Source organism: Pongo abelii, chromosome 15 (genome assembly GCF_028885655.2).
Source record: "Pongo abelii isolate AG06213 chromosome 15, NHGRI_mPonAbe1-v2.0_pri, whole genome shotgun sequence".
Classification (NCBI taxonomy): domain Eukaryota; kingdom Metazoa; phylum Chordata; class Mammalia; order Primates; family Hominidae; genus Pongo; species Pongo abelii.
In genome coordinates this window covers 66120011-66140077 of record NC_072000.2, presented here as the reverse complement: position 1 = coordinate 66140077, position 20067 = coordinate 66120011, and the positions used below count along the sequence as shown (strand labels likewise).

The 20067-nt window shown below is 36.7% G+C and overlaps 1 protein-coding gene across 7 annotated transcripts in view; it reads right to left on the bottom strand.

Annotated features, from left to right (window-relative positions):
• SYT16 (synaptotagmin 16) overlaps positions 1 to 20067 on the bottom strand; it is a 328233-nt gene that overhangs the window by 119071 nt on the left and 189095 nt on the right. For 4 of the 7 annotated variants that reach the window (XM_063715588.1, XM_063715589.1, XM_063715590.1 and 1 more), the window contains exon 2: positions 17245 to 17911. The exons of the other annotated variants lie outside the window; for them this stretch is intronic. In XM_063715588.1, the coding sequence (XP_063571658.1) occupies positions 17245 to 17767 (523 nt within the window). In that variant the 5' untranslated portion in view covers positions 17768 to 17911. The remainder of the gene's footprint in view (positions 1 to 17244; positions 17912 to 20067) is intronic. 7 annotated transcript variants of the gene reach the window in all.

The following is a 20067-nucleotide window of genomic DNA, read 5'->3' as shown; positions in this document are numbered from 1 at the left end:
AGCTAATTTCTTTGCTTTTTGTAGAGACAGGGTTTCACCATATTGGCCAGGCTGGTCTTGAATGCCTGACCTCATGATCTGCCCACCTCGGTCTCCCAACGTTCTGGGATTACAGGCATGAGCCACCGCACTTGGCCGAATAGTCAACAATTTTAACTGTCAAAATAAGTCAGGTAAAGTTGAAGGAGGTGGGGAGGAAGACTGATTTTGTTACTAAACCATTCCAAACAAACAAACAAACATGCCCATGGGAGTGACAGAATAGAAGCCAAATCACAGTGAATGAAGAAGCAGGCAGGAGGAAGTGGAGACTGCAAACACAGCCTATTTTCCCATAAACTCCTTAAACTCGACCTAGGAATGTGTAAGTCCACTCTCAGAAACCATAATGCCCAGGAATTTTTTCATTGCCAGTAAATGCTGTTGAGCTGAATTTCTTGTAGCAAAGGCATGGGCTGGGAAGTGGGGGTACTTCAACTCCCTTTGGGACAACCACCACCATGAGGAGAATGCCTTGATGTTTTGAGTCAGACACATGTGGCTTGAAAATCCAGCTTCTTTACCATATAGTGACACTGAACGAGCTACTTAACCTCCCTAAAATGATTACCTTTTATTTAAAAATAAGAATAATAATTACCACCACTCTGGATATACCTCATAACATTTCAATGATGATTAAATAATATATGTAAAATGTCTACCATAAGTTAAGGTTACAACATAGTTAACTACTATATAGATAACTATTATATAGTTAAGGATGTCACTCTATTTATTATTGCTAACATTCACAATTAAGAAGTTCTTCACCTGAAGTGATCTACAAAACCAATAAGGATTCTTGGCAAGTCTCTTGTCTTAGGCACTTTCCGTGCGAAAGCTCATGCTAATGTGAGTTTTCCTGCAGTCTGCATTCCTTTTACTCTCTTTATAATTTCAAAATCAATTCAAATATATAGATTTAGCTTGTAACCAAAATCATCTTAAAAACAATTCCTGGACACACCATTTGCAGAATAGCCAAGGTAAAGTAAAATTTGCCTTTTAAGACAAAAATATAATTTCCTCACCTAAAAAAAAAATCTTTAAGAGTAAATAACTCACATGAAGGCATGTAAGTAGCTCCCACCTTTTGTGCAATTTCTCTATTTATTTAAATGGACAATATGGAATCCTGTGGTAAGAAGATGCTAAAGTAGTCCCCCCGAGCCCAATTTTCTAGTGTCCATGCCTTTGGTGCCCCTCCCCCTTCAGCATTGATGGCACTTGTGCTTCCAACCAGTAGAATATAGCACAGGTGATAAGATGTCACACCACAATTACATTACATGAGATTCCTTTTGCTATCAGACTCTAGCTTGATGAAGTAAGCAGACATGTTGGGGAAGCCTATGTGGCAAGGTAGCCTCTGGGACCACAGGCAGCCTCCAGCAGTTTAGGGTGCCCTCCAACCAACAGCCAGCAAGAAGCTGGGGCCCTCAGTCCTATAACTACAAAGAAATCAATTCTGCCAACAACCTGAGAGAGCTCAGAAGTAGACTTTTCCCCAGTCAAACTTCCAGATGAGGATGCAGCCCAGCTGATACTTTGATTATAGCCATGTGAGACCCTAAGCAAAGGATTCAGCTAACACATGCCTGGACTCCTAATCCATAGAAACTGTGAAATAATAAATGTGTGTTGTTTTAAGCCACTAAATGTGTAGTAATATGTTATGCATGAATAGATAACTAATACAGATCCTATATGGTTACACTATTCTAAAAAGGTGCATTAGAGAGGTTTTTTTTTTTTAACATGCAGGAGAAAAGCCATGATCTAAATCAGCAGTGACAGATGATGTACAGCATCAAATATATATATATATATATATATATATATATATATATATATATATATATACGTAAATATATATATAGTGTTCCCTGACTTGTGGTAGACACGTGTCCATAAGCACTGAGAAATAGGTGTCTGGGGTCCTGTGGTGATACATGGCATATGTGGTGACACAAGAAATCTAGGCTTTTCCTTGAAACAGGCTTGTAACCAGCATTCAATGTAAAAGCAGTGGAGAGGTCTATGAATGGCATTGACTCCTCTAATAGAGCTGTGGGGTTTTTGACACCCAGCATCTATTCTTTCCACTTCTGGAATCTTCATTTTCTTCAGTAAATCACCTTTCCTCCACTCTCAGGTCATTTCTGGAAAAGCTCTCTACCCCAAACACCAGAAGTAGCAGGTGACTTAGGCCTGGCCAATCAGAACATCACATTTCCCTGGCTTCAGTGATTGCTAAAGTTTGTCACATAAATCAAGCCACGTGAATCAAGCCAATCAGTGCTAATTCCAGAATTTTATTCTTATTGCCAGAAAGTGGTGTTGTTTTTTTTTTTTTCTCCACTGGATTATAATCTAGGAGGATATAAACCTGGAGGTTCTGGTAACCATCTGAATACGCCTGGAGCTTGAGAATGGAGCCAGCTCAGATGGAAGTAGAGATTAGAAACTGGAGATGAAGGGGAGAAACCAGGTCCCAAAGATAACATTTGCACTTCTGGATAGAACTCCCCATGAAACCAGATTTACTCCCAGATTCATCCATTACTTGAGCTCACACCTTTATCTTTGCTTATAAGAAACCGAGAAATTCCTAATTTGAGTTTAGTTCAGTTGTGTAAATAGCATGGTTTCTGGGACATAAGCAATATTGCCTCCATGTCACTTTATGGCTAAGAATAAATCGAACTTCGCAAAGGGAAACATTAAGGGTAAGAAATCGTGGTTCATGTACAAACTGATTTAGCAGACACCAACAGAAGTCACTGCTGGTCACTATGCATCTAAATGTTGAAGAACAGTTTTCTAACTTTCTGCACATAGGTTTTGCAGTGGCTACTTTTTGTGAGATCGAAACAGAATAAAAACTAAGTAGTCCCAGAAGAACCTAAAGTTCTTATTTTGGTTTTGAAATAGGCTCTGATATTACAGCTTAAGAAGATACTGCTTGATGTTTCAACTTTGTTTATCCCCACCCCCACCTCCCCGCAAAAAAAAGACAAACAATTTTTGAAATAATATGAAAGTTCTCAAAGTCTTTCCATGAACAACAATGTCTCCTGTGATGATCCTATACCTGACATCCTTCAGTAAAAATGTATTAAATATTAGGAAATTTCTAGGATAGCAGAAATTCCAGAGTAACAACTGGATGGTATTACCGATGACCAGATGCTAATAAGCACGGGCAAAGTGAATCAATCCAATACCAAAACACTCCTCACCCCATCCCAGGGCATGTCCAGTTATTTTTCCCTATACCCAGAAAGTTCTTCCCTTAAATATTTGCACAGCTCTCATCTTCACTTCATTCAGGTCTCTGTTTACATGCTGCCTTTTCAGAGAGATCATCCTATAAAATATAGGACCACCCTATTAAGGTAGCATTCGTCTAATTAATTTGTATCCCCTTATCCTGCTTTATTTTTCTACATGGCACTTTTCATCACCTGACATGTTATATTTATTTGTTTGGCTGGTGAATATCAGATACAGGTAAGACATAGATGTCTGCTTCATCAGTTACCTATAATTTCCGGAAAGTCACAGTTTACCTGTAGAATCTAAGTTTTGTGCAATTAACATAGACTATTTTAAAATCTATACAAATGCTTTGACAATACTTTCATTACACTATTGGTCAAATTTCAGGGAAGCAGAAATTATTTCAACAGAGGCAATTTATTTAATACAGGGAATTGGTTTCACAGGTACTGGATGTCAAATGAATAGGAAGAAGAATAGGGAAATAGGCCAGAGATTACAACTGCATGAAGCAGCTACCACCCCTAGGGCTGAGGAACCAAAGAGAAGCAGTCAAATTATCAGAAATCGGAAGCGCCACAGAATTGGACTCAGGCACCTGAGGAGGAGAAACTGTCTGATGGGTGCTGTTCCTCTGAGTGGGTTGCAATGAGGCTGGTTCTGGAACACTGAAAGAAGTTACAGACGAGAACCCAAACTGCTGATAGCAGAGTGAAGGGCTGTGCCCCTAATAGGAACAGTGAGTAAAACAGGAATCAGTAAGTCCCTTCTCACCTCCTCCCATCTTTCAATGTTTTTTTACTGCTCTTTTGGGCATAGGAGAACCTAGGAGAATCCCGCCAACATAGGAGAACTGTAGTTTGCAGAATTCTAAACCCAACATCCAAAGCAGAATCTAGAAGAACGGATTTGAGCTGAGAGATAGTAGTTTGAGAACCAGCACAGATTCCAACGCATTTCTCCAATTTTATATTCTTAGAAAAGCCAAATTGAAAATGAATGGTACAATGATTAACTCCTGACTGTTATTACTAGTTTCCTCTTGTAAACTTGGTTGACTTTAATCTAGAGTAACACAGATGAAATTCAGGAGGTCCATGAACCCATGAAATATCATTATAAATTTTTTTGATATGTCATGATGTATCTTTCTGGACAAGTGAGTTTGTAACTTTCATTAAAGTTTCAAAAGAGACTGTAACCCTCCTAAGATTTGGAATCACTGCCCATGTTCTCATTTGCTCATTATTTAAACTTGCTATTAAACACACAGACAACTTCTAATACTTAGATTCTTTTAATGCCTTAAGTTCACTATTGACTATGACTCTCTTGGTGACAGAGAAAAGAAGCCAGTTTGAACCACCTAAAGATAAAGCAGGGGAAGAGAAGGAAATTTATTCAAGGGACCTCGACCAGGAAAGAAACTACCTACTTTAAGAAGGAGGTGTAGAATAGGACTGTCTCTTCATACATACCATCTAAATAAACTCCAGTATATGTGCTCAAAGAGATATTAATATTGTAGAATTATTTTTAATAGTGAAAGTTTAGAAACAAACTAAATGTTCATCAACTGAAGGATGGAAAATGGTATATTAATTAACACAGTTGACTACCATGTAGCAGTAAAAATAAAACAAATCTACATGTATCTGCATAACTCAAAAACATAACATTGAGAAGGAAGGAAAAAGTTGCAAAATAATATGTTTAGCATTATATCACTTGTATAAAGTTTTAAAACATGCAAAATTATGTTATATGTAGTTTACAGTTACATATGCTTGCAGCAAAAAAAAAAAAAAAGAAAACAGAAACACAATGGGAATCATAATTTCCAAATTTAGATTTGTTTTACCCCAACGAGTAGAGAAAAGAAAGAAAACAAAAAGGACTTCTCGGGGGATTTCAATTCCCTCTGTCCTGGATGGCTTCTTTAAAATAAATCTGAATTAAATATGACAAAATGTTAAGATCTGGCAAAGTGGTGATTTGTGACTCTTTGTTATATTACTCTATATTTTTCTGTTTTAAAAATGTTTCATAAACTTAAAAACTAGGAAATGTAAAGGGCACTAAGAACTCCATTAGCAATGACCTAGACCAGCCCTTAGCATAATTAACATGAGTTCCAAGAGAAGAGGAACTTATAATCACATTTCAGAAACTCCTCCCACTGTAAGGCTCCTTTTCAGAAACAAGACTCGCTCTCCGCAGGGGCAGATATGGGAAGAGGGTACCAGCGAAGAAAGAAAGGAGATTTACCAAAGAAAAAAGAATGGAAGAAGGAAGAAGAAGAAAATATCTCCATGATATTTTTATAAATAAATAAATAAAAAACACACAAACACACAGGTAAGAATATTCCTCAGGAAGAAGAAATAAGATACATGAAAAAAGATCTTATTAATTTTGTAGTTCCTGTCTAGCTCTGGCTTCTTCCCCTTTAGGCTGGGTAACTGAAAAAAAGATATCCCTCATCTTACTTTTTATAGGGCAAGGAAAACTTCTGAGCTTTTTAAAAAAAAAAAAATCACCAAGTGATTCCACTAATAAAGAAAATTTTTTTATTCCTTGAGAATTGTTAAAATGGGATTTAAGCTTATCTGGAGGATAACTTACCTCTAATTCCTCTAATCCATTCCTAATTATGTTAAGAATAGAAAAAAAAGGACTTAATTTTCTTATTTTGAATCTGTCCTTCAAAATGTTCCAGTATTCTATCATAACAACCTCCAGAAGTCAAAGTAAGGATTGAATCATCTGATCATTTGTATCTTACATATTCTAACTTCTGTCCACATAGGATTTTGTTATACGCCTGAAATTTCCTCCAAAAATGACACAAAACTGCAAAATAAGTAACAATGGGAATAATCATCTTCTCACCTTAAACGTTAAGGCTTTGAAAACTGTATGTCAGCTGCTAACATGTTCATTAATATCTACCCTTGCTAAAACATGCAAATCAAAATATCAAGAAAATTAACTTTATAAAACTTTTAGAAAACAGATTCTGAAGCAGCCACAGAATATTAAACCTTTTTCCCTGGACAGTTCTGCATAACCATGGAACATGATGGCAAGTACTATCAAATGAAGGACTTACAAATGAAGATAAATTTAACTAGGCATAGACTTACTTTCAAGAAAGCACTTATGCAATGGAAAAGCAAAGTTCCAGTATTGCAAAGGAAGGAAAGGTGAAATGACATGCAGTAGTATATCCTGTAGAAAAGATAAGACCTCTATGATTTGTGAATCAGCTATATTATTTGATACCATTTAGTCTCAATTGCCACAAGCAATCCCAATAATACTGACAGAAGAAAATACCTTCAATCCGCAAAGGGTTGAAATCAATCAACAACTAAGAACACTGTACTATAGGATTTTCCCTTCCATGTTACATTAGCCTAGCAGAGTAATCTGGTTGAAAAGTCAGATATCACCATGATTTCAAAGCCTGTTGTTCTATATTTTAAGTACGTTCCGAGATTGTTTCTAAAGTTCTACATGCCAATGTGCTTGGAACACATTAATTCCATTAGCAGGCTATTTCAGGAAATAGTGAGCATATTTCTTGGAAACAAATATATGTGGTTAAAAAACAGCTTCAAAAAAAGCATGAGGTGAAAAACTGAAAACAAAGATGATTTTTAAATGCAATTAGAACTCCTTCCCATCACATATCAAAGGTGTCATAGCTGCTTCTCTACTGAGAAGGTGGTGTTTTGGATTTGAGTCTTTAAACCAAAAAGCCTATCTTGGGATGACACTATAAGTAGTCTCTCTGCCTCTTAATCATCGGCAACTGCTAAATGAAGTGTATCTATTTTCTCTGTTACATTACTATTGGCAACCAGGTCCTTAGTAAGTGCCCAGAAATGTTTCCATGGTTACAAAAAGCATTCAGCATCCCTCTTGTTTTGGGCCAATTTAGCTTAAAATCTATTGTGGAGAAAAATATGGCACATTAAGAAACATAAAATCAAGATACAACATTATGAAAAGAATTCAAGGTTAAATAGGAAAAGCGAGCTTGACAAGGCTTTTTAAGACGTGCACATAAATCACCGATTAAAATGCTGCTTTTCCCTAGCGTATTTCCTAATACTGCTCTTCAACAGACTGCATAGCAGCTCATGTACTATGGCTTACATCACCCCATAGTATAAAGGAACAAATGAGTGCATGAGGAGTCTTCCAGACTGTTAACCCATCAGTAAAATCAAAAACAAAAACAAAACAAAACAAAAAACAGGTGTTTTTAACATCCATACAGCTGAGAGTCCAATCACATATCCTAGTTTTATAGGACCCTCAGGGTACTTAAATATTTTGAAGAAAGAGAAATAAGAGCTTTTGTTCAATGGCTAAAAGGCATTTGAAGTAAATTAGTGGGCTCTATCACATCAGCGAGAGAGAGAAATGGAAGTTCCCTAGAGGCAACTTAGGCAAGCTCCTCCATCTATAAAGCTGTGAGTGAACTGGGCCGACGCCCATTCTAAGCCCATGCTGCATTCCCAATTCCCACTGCCACCACAGAGCCAGGGCATTAAAAACATTTTTGCATCCTCTGGAACAGAATAAACAAGTGATATAGGCTTCTGCACAGTCTGAAGGAGAGGCCTGTGGCTTATACTTGTGTATACTTGTCTGTTCCCCACAATGCTTTGTACGTGGTAGGTGTTCAATACATATTTCATTGGTTAAAATGGGCCATAGTATAACACCTCTCTTTATAGAGAAATGTTCCTCCTCATATCTACTTACACACCCACACCACTCTATCATTTTCTACTGCTCTTATTTTGCCTGTGAAATGGAAAGAAGTGGGTGGAATTCAAAGTCATAATGCTGTTTAAGGACTAATGTGAAAACTTCCAGGAAGATAAAGGGAGCATACTTTTCCCTCTTCTTCCCTCTAAGTACCACCCTAAACCCTAGATATTGTCTCTAAAACAGAGATCAGAAGACTGAGAAGTGCAGAGAAGAAGGCAGAATGGATAGGAATCTTGGGACTCAAGGAATAACGCAGTCATGAGTTGCCTGGGCTCTTTTACCTCATATATCCCAGACCTGAAGCTGAAGAAGCTGGCAACACAAAAATGCCAATGTCCACCGACCAAAACAAAAGTCTCAATAAAGGCTTGCTCTCTCTGCCCAAAGGACTAGGAAAGGGGCAGCCTAGTAAGACAGAAAATGTTTAGATAGGACCTGCTCTACTCCAGCCAAACAGCACAGAAAAAAATTGTGTCCTCATCTTCACTCATGACAACAAGGCCACATAGGGAACCTAGACTTCCATCCTCACCAATCTGTAATGAGGCAACCCAATACTCTCACAAGGCATGCCAGACAAGGCCAAGCTAGGAACCGGAACTTCTACCCCTGATGCCAGAGGTGAGTATCCCCTACCCGCACAGTGTTCACTGGAGACCATCTGGGAAGCCTCATCTTCCACCCCTGCCTGGAAGTCATGAGGCACACCTCCCCCTCCCCATTTAGGTGATGTCAAGGGAGGTCTAGTAGAGACCCAAGACTTTCACCAGAACCCAGTGGTAATGAGGCCACCCACAACGTGGGATCAGTGGAAACCACATGAGAAGATGGAACCCCCATCGTAACTCAGCATTAATGAAGAGCACCTCTTCAAGGGTCAAAGAGGCCAAGAGAGGAACCTCATCTTCTTCCTCCACAGTAATGAGCTGGTATCCCATTGCATGCCAGAACCATGTCACAGACTCTTTATGGCATGTCTTTTTGGTGGAACAATTACAAAATAATGACAATTATTTCTCTTTATATGTTCATATTCTCTTAGGTTCCTTCTTACAAGCTACTATAATAGTTCTCCAATACTCTCCCCTCCAATTTAGCCTCCAAACTGATGCTAAAGTTATCCTTCTATATCAGAGTTCTGTGGGTGCTACCCTTAAGATCTTTCTAAGATTCCCAACTGTTTACAGGATTATATGGTTTGCCTCTGTATCCCCACCCAAATCTCATCTTGAATTGTAATCCCCATATGTGGAGGGAGGGACCTGGTGGGAGGCGATTGGATCATGCAGGCAGTTTCCCCCACACTGTTCTCATGATAATGAGGGAGTACTCATGAGATCTGAGGGTTTAAATGTGATGCTTCCCTTTTGCTCGTCTCACTTGTGCGCTCTCTCTCTCTCTCTGTCTCTCCTGTTGCCACGTTAGATGTGCCTTGCTTCTCCTTCACCTTCCACCATAATTGTAAGTTTCTTCAGGCCTCCCCAGCCATGCAGAACTGTGAATCAATTAAAGCTTTTTTCTTTATAAATTACTCAGTCTCCAGTATGTCTTTATAGCAGTGTGAAAATGGACTAATACACAGGATGAAGGCTAAATTCTTAACACAAAAAAACAAAGCCCTTCCCAATCATAGCCTTAGCTCTAGCCTCATGATCCATCCCTGAAAATGTCAGGCTTGTTCACATGTCAGCATTCATGACATTTCCTCCAGTTGGAATGCCTTTCTCCTTCCATTCACCTATTAAATTCTGACTCATCCTCACAAGAACCTTATCTGATCACCTCTGGCAAAATCATCACAAAAGTTATCATGTACATAACTATAACTTCTCACAAACTTTTTTTATAGGATTGGTTACATATATCTTACACATCACAGAACTCTTTAATGGAAGACCAATATGTTCTTTACACAATTATCCCTCAGCCCAAACATGCTACCCAGTTTAATAAGAATGTCCAATTCAATTTCACAGTGCAGTGTTAAGTATATAAACTCTATGTTCCAGTTTCCACTTAAGATGTAGACAGTTGGAAATAATGCTTCCACTCTTTAAACAACAACAAAATTTATATAAGTGGTCAAATCACATATTTTCTTAAACTCATCAGAGAGCTGAAGTCATAAAGCAACCAACTAGTCCAAAAGTTAAAAAGAGGCAACTTAAGGAGAGAAAGAACACAAGCACCTGCTGGCAAGGGGCAGATACTAGATTCATACAAGCTAGTAAGAATTAAACGAATATTTTCCAGTTATTTCTAAAGGCCCAGTGGACTAGCACAGAAGTACAGAACCCACAGGAGTCACAAATCAAATGGAAATTCAAGCCCACTTAGAAGTTCTTCACAGAGCTCACCAGGCACTCACAAGAAAGACGGGTGGAGAGCAGGAGCAGAGAAAGCTGCTGTCATGATACAGTCATGAGGAAGGGGAACAATGGCTACTACAGGCAAAGTAAGAAGCCCCACCAAGATTCTGCTCTTGAATTTCCACTATGAAACAGAAGCCTTAGGCCACTTGGGGAAGGGTAGCTGATACGTTTTGGCTGTGTCCCCACCCAAATCTCATCTTGAATTGCAGTTCCCACAATCCCCACGTGTGGTGGGAGGGACCCAAAGGGAGGTAATTGAATCATGGGGGTGGTTTCCCCCATGCTATTCTCATAATAATGTGTAAGTTCTCATGAGCTCTGATGGTTTTACAAGGGACTTCCCCCTTTACTCAGCTCTCATTCTTCTTGCTGCTGCCATGTGAAGGATACTTTTGCTTCCCCTTCCACCATGACTTTAAGTTTCCTGAGGCCTCTCCAGCCCTGTGGAACTATGAGTCAATTAAACCTCTTTTCTTTTTAAATTACTCAGTCTCAGGCAGTTCTTGATAGCAGCATGAGAATGCACAAATACAATAGCAAATCCTGTTGCTTTCAGACTACAGGTAAAGACACGTTAAGGTGAGTGAACAGAACAGAATAAACACTTCCGTCCCTGGGGAAGGGGCAGGAAAAACTCCTGGGGTCAGACCACTGGAGATTCCCCTGTCTCCGGGGAGACAGGCAGGATTACTGAGAATGTCCTAACCTCAAGACATAGGAACACAGCAATTGCCTAAGACCGAGAGCACTCTACAACAGCAGGAAACACAACCTCCAACTCAACCACATCACACTAGCAAACAATAAGTAATGCATAATAACAGGCTTTTCCTGGGAAAGGGACAAAAACCTGAAAGGAGAGACACTCTCTGATGCATAGGCAAAAAGAGGAGACAATGTTAAAGATGGAGCCAATATTGACAAAACTGTGTAACAAACAAGCCCCTACCCTAAACACAATGTAGTAATAGAGCATTTTGAAGCCTGTATTGCACTGAGATGAACAATAACAACAAAACAAAAACCCAACTCAAATGCTGACTAAACTGACTCAACCCCCTCACACTAAACACCCTGCATTAGAAAAGATTTGCTCACTTCCAGGCAAAAAATATCACATACTTTCCCTACATATAATGTTCTATTTTCAGTCATAAATTACAAGACAAACAAAAAAGAAACAGAAAAACATCCTGTCAAGAGACAAAACAACCAAGACAGCCAAACTCAAATATGACTCAGATATTGGAACTATCAGACAAGGAATTTTAAAACAACTGTGATTAATATGTTAAAAGCCATAATGAAAAGGGGGGAATGTACATGAAGTGATGAACAGAGGGGCTGAAACTATTTTAAAATGCAATCAAATCAAAATGCTAGAAATGAAAAACATGGTAACAGAAATAAAAAAGGCTTTTGTAGACTTGATGCTGTCAAAGAAAATATTAGTAAAGTTGAAGATATGTTAGTAGGTACTACCCAAACTGAACCACAAAGAAGAAAAAAAAAGTGTTGAAACAAAGAAAAATATCTGAGAGCTGTGGGATAATACCAAACAATCTAATATTTGTACAAGCGAATACCAGAAGGAGGAACAAGAGAGAATGGGGTAGAATAAATATTTGAAGACATGATCACCAAAACTTTTTCAAAAGTAACGAAAGCATTAAACCCACAGACCTAATAAGCTTAGAAAACACAAGAAAAACAAATACCAAAACATACACATGCATGCATGTCCATGCACAAACACTCCTAGACACACTCTACTGAAGACCAAAGATAAAGACAAAATCTTGAAAGCTCCAAGTGAAAGAAACACATATTACATGCAGAAAAATAAAGGAAAGTATTATAGCAAGCCATAAAATAGTGAAATGGCAATCTTAAAGTGCTGAAAGAAAATGACTGTCAACCAACATTCTATACCTAGCTAAAATATTTTTCAAATAATTGAGAAAATTTTTCAAGCAAAAGCTGACATAATTCTTTAGCAGCATATATACAGTATAAGAAATGTTAAAATGAAGAATGCTTCAAATTGAATAAATGAAGGTAACAAATAAAAATACTTAAAATATTTTTAAACATAAATGTCTAGCATTTTTCAAAGAAAAGTTGAGATAATTCATTAGTGGTATATGTTCATGTGGCATAAATGAGGTAAATATGATCTTTTTATCTTTTTAAATTTTGGGTTTTGAGGAGGGGTTTTTAAAAATTATTTTTAGAGATGGGGTCTCAATCTGTCACCTAGGCTGGAGTGCAGTGGCACAATCACAGTTTACTGCAGCCTTAAACTCCTGGGCTCAAGCATTCCTCCCACCTCAGCCTTTTTTTGTCTTATTTTAACCATTCTAAGAGATAACCAACAGTCTAGGGCAAAGCAGTACCAGTGTATTATACGTTTATTGCATGTATAAGAGTAAAATATACGACATCAATAAAACAAAGGATAAGCAGGAAGAATTGAGTATACTGTTGCAACATCATCAAACTATACATGAAATAGTACAGTATTATTTCAAGATAGACTGAAGTTAATTAAAGATCCATGCATTAGGGATCCTAGGATGACCATTAAGCCTTTTTTAACAGGAGCCCAGAGTGGATATATAATGAAATCATAAAAATACTAAATACAAAGAAAGCAGAAAAATCAGGATAAAAGAAACAAAGAACAGATGGAACAAACAAATCAATTTAGCAAGAAGACAGATTTTAATTCAGCAATATCAACAATTATATTAAATACAAACAGTTAAAACAAATTAAAAGTGGAAGTTTGTCATATTGGATTAAAAAGTAAGACCCAATTATTTGCTATGTACTAGAAACCCACCATATAAAATAGGTTTAAAGTTAAAGAATGGAAAAGAATATATCATGTCAACACTAATCAAAAGAAAGCTGGAGTAGCTGTATTAATATCAAAGTATAATTTAGGACAAGAAATATTACTAGAGGTAAAAATGGTACATTACATAATGACAAAGAGGTCAATTCACCAAGAAGATACATATTTCTAATACGTGTACATACTTAACAGAGTTTCAAACTATGTAAAGCAAAAATTGATAGAAATAAAAAAGAGAAATAGCCAAATCCACAATCAGAGTTACAGACTTCAATACTCCTCCCTTAGTGATCAACAGAATAAAATCAGTACGCTAAAAAAAAAAGAAAAAAAACAAACAAACAAAAAAAAAAAACGAGAGACAAAATAAGTGTTAGAAAATCTGAAAAATAGCCTCAAAAAACTTGTAATTTATAGAATACTCTCTCCAGTAACAGAATATACAGTCTTTTCCAGTGCACATGAAATATCCAACAATTCAGGACAGGGTAATAAAACAAACCTTAATTAATTTTTAAAAACTAAAATAACGGAAAGTATGTGCTCAAGCCATAATGGAATAAAACTAGAAATCAACAACAGAAAAATATATAGAATATTCCCAATATTTGGAACTTAACCAACACACTTTTAAATAACCAATGCAGTAAAGAGGAGTAACAAGGGAAATTAGAAAATATTTTTAATTGAATGAAAATAAAAACTACATTAATACTTATTAGATACAGCTAAAGCATTGCTGAGAGGGAAAATTATACATCCATAATAGAAAATAAGAAAGAACAAATTATTCCCAAAGCAAGAAAAACAAAGAAAATGATAATAACAGAAATTAATGAAATCAAGAACAGAAAAACAATAGAGATAAATTAATTAAACCAAAAATGAGATACTTGGAAAAAGCACAGATAGGTAGGTGGATAGACAAATAATCCTCTAGCTAGACAGATCAACAACAAAAAAAGACAAAAAGTACCAATATCAGGAAATAAAGGGAGAAATTACTATAAATCCTAACAACATTTAAAAAGTAGTAATTAACTACTATGTCCATAACTTCAACAACATAGATGAAATGAAAAAATTTGAAAAACCCAGTGCCAAAAAAATCACTTAAGAAAAAAACAAATAACTAGGTTACCCTTATAACTATTAAATAAATTGAGTTTATGTTTCAAAACCTTCCCACAAAGAAAATCCCAGGCTCAGAAGGCTTCATTGAAAAATTCTAGCAAACATTAAAAAATAATAATTGTATGCAAATTTTTCTATATAGGAAAGGAAAAACACTTCACAACTCATTTTATGAAGTCAACATTATCCAGAACCAAAGATACTGCAAGAAAACTACAGACCAATATCCCTAATAAAAATAAATGGAAAAAAATCTTCAGCAAAGACTAACAAATTAAATCCAGTAATACATTAAAAGAATACCATAACATGACCAAGTGGATTTTATCCAAGCTATGCAAAATTGGCTCAACTTTCAAAACATAGTGTAATTTAACATATTAAACAATAAAAATCATATGATCATCTCAATAGATATGAAAAAGCATTTGACAGAATTTAACATCCTTTTTTGATAAAGCTCTCAGGAAGCTAGAATACAAGGGAACTTCACCATAATAAAGAGCATCTACAGAAGCCTGCACCTAACTACTGAGTATAATAGAGAAAGACTGAAAGATTTAACACTGTTTAAGATTGAGGCAAGGATATTCACTCTCAACAGTCTTATTTAACATGATAATAGAAGCCCTATCCAGTGTAATCAGTCAAGAAAAAGAAATAATAGACATTGATATTGGAAATAAATAAATAAAACTAGAGACAACAGAAATATTCCTCAACTGATCAATCAACAAACTGGTGCATTCATTCAATGGAATATAATTCAGCAATTAAAAAGAGAAAACTACTGAAACACACAACACCATGGATGAATCTCAAACGCATTATGATAGGTGAAAGAAGCTGGACTTAAAAGATGACAAACTGTGTAATTCCATTTATATGACATTCTGAAAAAGATAAAACAGAAGAGGCTAAAAATGTATCCACATGTGTCTGGGGCTGGAATAGGGAAAGGATTGACTAAAAAGGAATGTAGGAGAATTTTCTGACATAACAAAACCATTTTATACTTTGGTTGTGGTGGCTACAAGACTGTGTCTATTTGTCAAAAAGCATAGAACTATACACTAAGGATGAATTTTATTATAGTAAATTATACCTTTAAGAGGAAAAAAAAGAATATGTGTATGTGTAAATGTTAGAATGAGACTGCCCGAGCTCTGCTTCTTCCTATAATAAATGTGGATGTTGGGTAGGTTCTCAAACTCTCTCACCATCAGTTTTCTCAACTGTAAAGTGAGAGTAATAACAGCATCTACCTCTTAACGTTGTTAGCTTTCCCTGTTGCTATTCCATCGTTATTATTTGATCTCCTACCCAACACTGTGCTCACTGTTAAGAAAACAGAGATGAATCTATGGCATGGTCCCTGACTTCCTGGAGGCTCCAATCTAGTGAATAAGCATCTCTGGAAAGGCCAAATGAACACAATTGTTTTACTGCCATTAGATTTTACAATTACAAAAATTAGAAAAATTAGTGGTATGCCAAATTCACATCAGTTTCAAATATAGTTCAACCTTTTCAAGAATGTTCTAAAATAGGAATCAAAATTTCAACTCAAATCTAAGAAATTCTACTGCTGGCCCAGATAGTTCTAGAATATTTCTATAGACAATTTTAAAAGACTCAAAATTGCAATTATCTACAGCTTATCATGTTCAGAAAGAATATCAGCCTACCTCATTTTCACCAATTTATTCTAGCATTTCAATGTTACCTTAATTTGAATAAAAGTATCAAGAGAGCATTATGAGAAGAATATGAAATTGTGTTTCCTTATATGCCAAGACTTCATATATCTGGATAAAACTTTTCCCTAAAAAGACAAAGCTAATAGGAATCATGGAAAATGAATGAAGGGACTATGAGGTATTCCAGAAAAGTCTGCTCTCTCCAACAAGAGGGACATTAATAACTTTGTCTTTAGATCACATAAATGACTCACCAATCTGTGTGACTTATATGTGCATTACAACTACACACCATGCACACATACCCAAATCCCTTCTGTGTATATCATTCACCTCTGTCCCTTAACCAGGTGGAATGTCCTTACTTCAAGGTTAGAGTATTAAAGGCATGAGAAATTCATGCTGGAACACACCACAGCTACTTTTAGAGAGTTAATTACATTTTTATCATATTCAATATACATTTATTGAAGGCCCAATATGTGCTCAGTTCTCACAGCATAAATCTTTATAGGCAGTTTTTATTAAATGTGTCCTTACCATTCAGAGCTAAAAGAAAATCAAGCTATTCTTATTTCAAAGATTTCCTATCCACTGTCATCTCACATCACGTCTCAGTGAAACACTGTGAGAAGTGTTCTTGGAGTGTTATCAACTAAAAATTCTGCAATAAGTATGGCTTTTTGCACAGGATTTCACACTGAATAATATAGTAACATCTAGAAATTCCTAACCTAGAAGAAAAAAAGAACATTTTACAAGATATTTTTAAAAGCATGACATGTGCACAAGGGGCTTCTCAAACAGAATCCACAGACTCGTTTTCACCATTTCACTTGCTCAGAACTATTGTTTTGAAATATGGAACTCCCAAACGTGGATCTTCCAAAGCTTTATATATTGAAAATATTCCTAAGGATTATATCTCTCAATCAGAAGCCAGTATGTGGGAAGGTATAAGAGAGAGAAAAATAAAATCCACATGATAACTAAAAACAAGTCAAAATAAAATAAGTAGAAATGCTCTTTGGAGGAACGTAGAGAAAATGATGACTGGCTAGCTTACCTTGCTTTTTTCCATTAACAGTTTCTAAAGTACCAGGGAGCTGGCTGTCAAAGCCATGTTGAAGGCCACTTCTTTGCTTTTCAAGGTGATGCTCTTCCTCCGCAATAGAAGAAAGCACATGTGGTAACTTGTGGTCATCACTGGCCCAATTGGGCCACTGGGACATTGTGGAACAGGAGTCCTTTGCATGTTGGCTAAGCCTTGGGCTTGAATTTTGGGCAGAGTCCTGCAAATCACTATTACAACATGAGAAATGATCCACTTCAAGAAACAAGGAATTTGCATCCTCTTGACTCCAATCATTGTCTTGTTCTTCATCTTCAAAGTACGTTTCCTGAATCTGAATATTATCTAAGTCCTGATCTAGTTTGTCACTCAATTTAGAGTCTTGTTTGCTTATGTTAACCAGCGAAGCAGATAACATATCTCCTGCTTGCTGGAGAGCTTCATAAACCCGAGATATCCAGGAAGAGAAAGGCTGGAAGAAGTTCTGAGCATCCTGAGACGCCATGGCCAACACCATGGCCAGCTATCTGATGTCTACAGTGTCCACTTGTTCAGTTCCTTCAGTGCTCTGGATTAAATGTGAACTATAGAATAAGCATGTTGAGAAATTAATTTGGAGGTCTCTTAATGGCTGTGAATATTTCACTCTCAAAACTTCCAGCTGAAACAGAGGAAAGAAATACTTACACCTGTTAAAGTTACAACCTCAGACCCATCACCAGATACCTACAGACAATGTCAAACAGCATTTGGGCACCAAAAGGGATCATCCTGGAAATCTTAAAATAGTTAAATAAAAATGACTGTGAAAGTCTAGATGTAGATTATTTCAATGCCTATTCACCACCACAGCCAGGTGGAAAACTTCCATTAGCAGTAATGGGTTCTGTTCATGTGGACTGAGAGAAGTCTATCCCCATAGCCATCCTTAACAGTGTGAAAAGGATAAATGAATCTTCATTAAGATCCAGTTGGGCATGACATTTCAAAACGCAAAAAAGGTCGGATGTTTCATCTACAAACCTGCAGATCCCAGAGAGCTGACTAATAAGCATCTCTGCTTTATGACACTAAAGTTTATACTTGCAAAGGAAGTATGTGTCTGGAATTAAAAAGCTTTAAACAAATCTTAAAATAGGATTTTATATTTTTATGCAATCTCTAGAAATCATATCTATTCTTGGGGAGCAATCGCTGAAAAACTGAGGGTGGCAAATGGATTATCTAGCTTACTGGAGACATGTCCCTGGAATCTCATTGCTTTTGTCTATGTTCCAACCTCCCGAAGATAGATAGCTCTCCACAATCTTTCAGACTCCTAAGTCACACTTCATCCCACAAGATTTACAGCCTGAAGGAAGCAGCTCCAGGATATCAACAGAACCACAGGACACTATGAAGACCCCAGAGCTAAATATTTATACTTTTACATGTATATGTGCATACAATGTATACATACACATGTGTGTATATTATGTGTATATATCTTATTGCTATTGCAATGTTCATCAACAGCTCAAGATGAATGTTACAAATGACTAGAGAGCCTAACTCACTGCTTAAACTTAATTACCCAATATCTTGTGTATAGCAATAACTTCCTTTTAACTAAATCTACTAGCTATACCTTAGTCTCTTGACCTCAGCCACTGCATGTGATATGACTACTTACATTCTAAAAATTTTTTATTAGCCATTCATGGATGCATTGACTTATTCAATAAACAAATATTGATTGTCTATTAAATGCTGGCACAATGCCCGGGATAAGGTAATCCTGAGGGTTTTGTCTCCATAGAGCCCACATTTCAGTTAAAGGGAAACTGAGCTCTCCACATTTCCCCCTTATGCTGAATAATTCATGTGTCGCTCTTTCAGGCTCCTCCTTGTCTTCCCACCACCTACATGTATACAATCAAATCTTGTCCTATGGCTTCCCTTCCCTATTATATTCACCAGTTGCAAGAGTAGGCCCATCCCTACGTTTCAATTAACACCTTTTTGAAACTCCAAAATATACATCTCCAGCCTTTGCTCAATTTTTCTTTCCAGACTTATATCTGTGGCTGTCAAAGCCAGTGATTCTCAAACTCTGGTGTGTCAGAAACACCTAGTTAGCTAATAAAGAACACAAAGGCCCAGGCTGGTTGAAGGAAAAGGGCCTAGTTTGAACCTTGGGATTTTTGGCAAGTACTCCAGGTGAGTCTGACACCCACGGAAGTTTGAGAAATACTGATAGACTTGGATGTCTCACTAAAATCTCAAATTCAGCTCATCCAAACCTAGTGTATCACTTTGCTACAAGCGTTCATCATTCTAGACTCACAACATGGGTGATTGTGAATTTCTCTCTTCAACACTCCCTTCCTCCATTCCAAATTCTGTTAGCTTTTGGTCTCCAAAGATCCTCTTTCATCATATTTTGTACAGTTATCACATTTCCCACACTCTAGTTCCCTCAGATACTACATACCTAGTTTGCTTCATACTCTCTTCTTACCCAGACTCAATTCATTCTGTTTGCTCACCATAACCTGATTTTATATGAGGTTTACGCCTGTCTCCTCCTCTAGAATGGAGGCTCCCTGGATGGCAGGGATTGTCTGTCTTGTTCTCTATTTTATCCCCATTGCCTAGAAGTGTGCTGAGCACATAGTGAATTCTCAATAACAAATCCTATTAAAAATCATGCAAAAAACAACACCTAGCATATATTATGTACTCAGCAATTTTGTTAAGTTAATGGATAAATTCTAACCAGAACTGTTAAAAAGATGTTAAACAATGTTATCACATAAGTTCCCTGCATAGTAACAA